At 34.5% G+C, this 5,244-nt stretch overlaps 1 protein-coding gene across 1 annotated transcript; it reads left to right on the top strand.

Annotated features, from left to right (window-relative positions):
- Positions 1–909, top strand: LOC119071692. Its single transcript, XM_037176680.1, has one exon. It carries the CDS (start codon positions 261–263, stop codon positions 723–725), a length of 465 nt encoding a protein of 154 aa, XP_037032575.1. The 5' UTR covers positions 1–260; the 3' UTR covers positions 726–909.
- The last annotated feature ends 4,335 nt before the right edge of the window (positions 910–5,244 follow it).

Genomic DNA, 5,244 nt, shown 5'->3' with positions numbered 1-5,244 from the left:
GTACCTATCCATTCGCAACATAAGCGTGCCTCAGTGGTAATAATATCATGTGTTCTACGTTCGTTCCATACAAAATCCAGCGAGGTATATATAAATGCCGTGTGTATAGTTATAATACACACATAAAACTACATTCAACTGCTGCTTGATTTTAAATGGTGGTTCCGATAAGCTGATTTTTTCGTTTTCGGTTTATGATCAGTGCATTTTACCATTTCAGAACAAGCACAAGTGTAGCGCAGATTTGAAGAAGTTAAAATATGTCGGATAGAAATGTTAATCGTGCAACTAAACGAAAACGTAGTGCAGAAGATAAAGTGGAGTTGAGTTCTGTCGGTCAGTCGTCCAGTCCAAATAATAATCCGAAAAATGTGAAAAAAACGAAAAACAATAACGAAAGTACTGTGGAAAATAATGGTGGTAATGAACAGTCGACGGAAACGTTTGATTTCCTAAAGGAAGCACTCAAGAAATTGCATGAACTCGAAAACGAAATTGCAGCAATTGAAGAGGGAACCGAAGACGAGGCAGCATCGATTGATTATGAAAAATTCGAGGAAAATGCTATAGCATTTGAGGCTGAGGCCATTGGATTTGCAGTCTGTGCTCGAGAAACGTTGAACTATTTGGCATCGCAAGGACTAACTTCGGATAGCCCATTGGTGAAATCATTGCGTGAACGTTTAGTCGGAAAGTGTAAGCAGTTGAACGGATGTGAAATATAAATTTTTGTGGATGTAAAATTTGAATCTAGTCATCTCCAGCTCTATTAAGATTTATTGTAATGAGTTTTTTGTTTGAGCTTCTAGTCATTTTGATTGAACCAATGTTTCGGTATGATAAGAATTTTATAAGTAAAAAGTGAATTCATTGTTTTTAAAATGAAATGCAACAGTTTTCCTGTGAAAATACGAAATTTTTGAATAAATATCAGTTTTATAAAATACGTTTTGAATTGAATTTTAGTAGCCTCTGAGGCTTCACTGTCGTCGACGAATTCGAAATTAAAATTACAAATGGAAAACTCAAAAGAATCAAATCTAATTTAGTCTGCCTGCATCTGTTAACTACAGCGACGACAAAACATAAACGGCGAACTCTGCGTTGCATCCCGTCTTAAATAGCAAAACAAAAATTTTAAACTAATGAAGTAAAAGATTTTTGTCTCAACAGGTTACTTATAACAAAAGAAACAAAAGATGCGATAATTTAATTGGAGACAAGCTGCTTGCCGTCTGTGAAAGATTAATACAATACGATTGTCTTCTGCAATCCTCCATAGGAATAGGTCAATTGAATTTTTCGAATTAAACTACAGTAAAGAGCAGTAAAGAGTAACAGTGTCGGCATAGTGAACGGACGTGTTTATAGGTCGCATTTCGATGTTTTTTGGCTAATTATGTGTGGTCAAATAGTGAAATAATTTAAAATTTATTGACAAAATCAAAATCGTTTGCTCGTGAACCACTTTTTCTTTGATCAATATGTACGGCTTGTACAATTCTATTGTTCTCTTTTGTTAACGGACATGTGCTTATGAACAGCGATGATTTTGTTTGGATTTACAATGAAATTTCTGGTACAACTGTTGTACAATCGTTCGAAAGAACTCTTCGCCGTATGGCTCTATGTCGGGACTATTAATGAACCTGATTCTAATGATCCACGGATCTCTTGCCTGATGGCTCATGATATTATTGAATGTGTAAACTATCTAATTGTTATTTACAGCTGTAGCGGTACTTGGACTTCTTTTGAGCAAAACTAAGTTAAAATTCATATTGAACAGTGAATTTGTTTTGTAAGGAAAATTTCCATTAGAAATGCAGTATGATATTTTTTATCAAACGGTACAAACGGTACAGGCTTCTGTATACGCTTTGTACCAAAGCCAGTACAATGGGCCCAAACGGAGGCCCCCGTGCGTGCTCTACGCTAGTAGAGCGGCTTACTTTAATAAAAAAAAAAAAAAAAAAAAACAGTAAAGAGCCATCACATTTCAGCCAAAGTTTGCTTCAGCTGATTTTCAGCTGGTTCACTCATACAAACAAAACAGGTTATGAGTATTTTTACAGATTTGAAAGCACGCGAAAGCGCGTGGTAGTAATAAAACCGTATAAACAAACAAACAGCCAGTTTTATTTGCAAAAGTGAATCATTTAAAAATCAGATGAAACTAATTTCTGCTGCAATTTGATTGTCCTTTCCTGTAGATTTTAGGAATTGATAGAAACGTTACAATCAAAGGCTCTATACCAGGCAAAAGTTGACCGATTTTTAAACGTCGGATTCGTTCCCTACATCCGCCGTTTATACAATGACAACAAATGAATGAGGGTGATATGGATTTTTATTGTGCGCGAAATTTTTGAAAACGCAAATGATTTTTGTGGAAAATTTTTTATTTTTATTTTTTTGAGGGTATTTCAGGTTTTAGGTATTTAGGGTGATCAAATATATATCACTCTAAATACCTAAAACCTGAATTACCTTAAAAAAAATAAAAAATAAAAAATTTCCACAAAAATCATTTGCGTTTTCAAAAATTTGGCGCACAATAAAAATCCATATCACCCTCATTCATTTGTTGTCATTGTATAAACGGCGGATGTAAGGAACGAATCCAACGTTCAAAAATCGGTCAACTTTTGCCTGGTATAGAGCCTTTGTTACAATATAAGTCGTGTTTCTAGGTTATAAAATCAATTGATAAAGGAATCTGATCATGTATTATTGCTCGTTTTAGCGAGTGGGTGAACACCGAATCGGATCAAGGCGGTGCGTATACGCAGATTGATGAGGGAGTACACGCAACGACAACATTAACAATTGATGAAGTAATAGATTTTGTATCAACCTGTTACAAGTATTGACTTAGATCGAAAAGATTCACACCCTCGGCAGTTATTCCGGTGATATGTCATTTGTGCGTGTTTTGACGATGGATATATTTTTACAAAAATCCCTTTACAATAATGTAAAACCACAATCCCGACCACAAGTGTGTTAGTTTGAATAAAAAATAGAATAGTTTGTGGTAGTGCGTTTTTGAGTTGCAGTCTTCAGAAAAGTGTGCTCACTTTTCCCAAAACTGAGAAGTAATAACAGAAGTAATTTCATTTTTTATTCAGATATAACACATTTACGGTCGGTAATACGATCTCACATTTTTAATGAAGGACTCTTGTAAAATCATCAAAAATACACACAAATCTAGTATATAATTTCAGCATAGCATCCACTGTTCCTAAGGTAATAAATGATCTTAATGAGTCTGCGAACGTCGCCCTTATTAAATTAAACATTTGTCGCCTCGAGACGTCCTTTTCTTAATATAAAATGATGAGTAAATATAAAAGACGACACAAACAATTAATCTGTTTATTTTCCGTTTCTTTTTTCTCTTATGACTGAGACAAAATTTTCAGTTGTTTACATGTAAAACATTAATACAGGAGAATTTAGTCAAAGAATGTCTTCCTCTTCAATCAATTCAAACAAACTACTTCTGTTTACTACTTAGTCTTTTTGTAATCAAATGTGAAACGTAAAATAAAAATTGATGAGGCCTTAAAGTTTAGTGTGTGCTTAACGATAGTTTAGTATAATAGCTGCAATATCATTGCATATTACATTGATTTCGATTAACTCTACATTTTCTTTATCATAATTCAATATATATAAACACTTCAACTTACAAATACTTCGAATGAATTCACTTTGCTTAGCATATAATGGTATCTTGTAATAACATCAACATTTTTCATGTGAACTTCATAGGTAAAAAAGTGATGTCACTTCTAAAAGGAAAGCTACATTGTCAAGATTTAAAGGGGCGTGCGTGTCCTACAAGTGGGCTACAAATCATCAACAATTTATCACATCTAAAATGATATTTTACACAAATTTTGTTTGCATAATGAACCACATCGTCGACATTATTGTACCTTGTACAGACACAATTTTTATAACTTTAAAAATAATTTGTCACGAATCATAGAAGACGTATAAATTGAGGGGAAAACCACATAACACTTAAAGAATTGGGACAAGCAGATGGAATTTTGGATGGTAGCACCTGCAACGACACGTGACTAATACATTCAAATTGTGGGTCGACATCTACAATCGCAATTTTTCATCTTGAACAAGTACTTTGATCTTGACTTGAATTATGACATAAGAAAAACACTCCCACAGTTAATTTTCGTTTGACCAAGTTGAAATTATCACCGAAGTGTTCTAAAAATATTCAAACGTTACCTGTCACCTATGAGTTTCTTAGAAACGAAAACAAGAGTCGAGCGACCTATTATTCCCATTATATGGTAAATAGTCCCGGAAAGAAGCGATGACGTAATTGGTCCATTAAATTTAATTTTTATTGTAACCAGAGCGTCAGGTATAAACTGTCTTTAATAACTCGAGCATAACTGTACAGGATTCGTACCTCTCGAGATTCTTAAGAGTCAATTCGCCAAAACTTCGAACAGCTTATATGGAATCGGGATTCAAGCCGACGGCGATCCAAACGAGCTATGGCTCAAATGAATCGTCGTTCAATTGTGATGATATCGTGGAACAACTTTTTTCCCGAAAAAATTTTGTTGGGCTGTTATGTCCCTTAGAAAAATTTTCTCCGAAGTGGTCGCGAAAAAGTTTTTTATCAATTACTCTAACATGCGAGATGTGAATAATGTCAAATTGTGTACGTTTATGAAGGCCGATGAGCTGAATATTATTGACCAACAAACGCCGAAGTTCGACCCACTCAGCCGCCACAACAAGTGAACCTCGAAAAAACCGAAATTTCTAATCAGAAAAACAACTTTGAGCTCGATTTACTTTTTTCAAAAAATTGATGAGGTAAAATTTTGGAATTTTGATTCAATTTAGCAGTTTGGCCTCTACAAAAAATATCTATGGCTCATCTTCTGGCTGTATCACGATAGTTTTACTGACTATTATCTCGTAAAACTATAATTAATAAAATTCGCTCGTAAAAACGTTATTTGGGGAACTTAAAAGTTCGAAGATTTTCCAAAATTTGATCGGTTGAGATACATTGTGAAAAATCAACTCCATTTATATCTGGGACGGTGAGTTGAGTATGGTCGAGTGAGGTGTCAATGGATAGGGCGAGAAGTAAGCTACAAAACTCCGGGTTAGAGCTTTCTGCTACTAACTTTCCGAACCGCCCAGAGCCCTTTAAAAACTTCGGTTTTTCGAGGTTTTTCACTTGTT

This window comes from Bradysia coprophila (assembly GCF_014529535.1).
Source record: "Bradysia coprophila strain Holo2 chromosome IV unlocalized genomic scaffold, BU_Bcop_v1 contig_5, whole genome shotgun sequence".
Taxonomy (NCBI): domain Eukaryota; kingdom Metazoa; phylum Arthropoda; class Insecta; order Diptera; family Sciaridae; genus Bradysia; species Bradysia coprophila.
Note: the sequence above shows the minus strand (reverse complement) of the source record. Positions and strands in the feature narration are given on the sequence as shown.

Bases quoted from the DNA above. Each gene is read 5' to 3' on its own strand.
- LOC119071692 (XM_037176680.1), top strand. From the start codon at position 261: ATGTCGGATAGAAATGTTAATCGTGCAACTAAACGAAAACGTAGTGCA.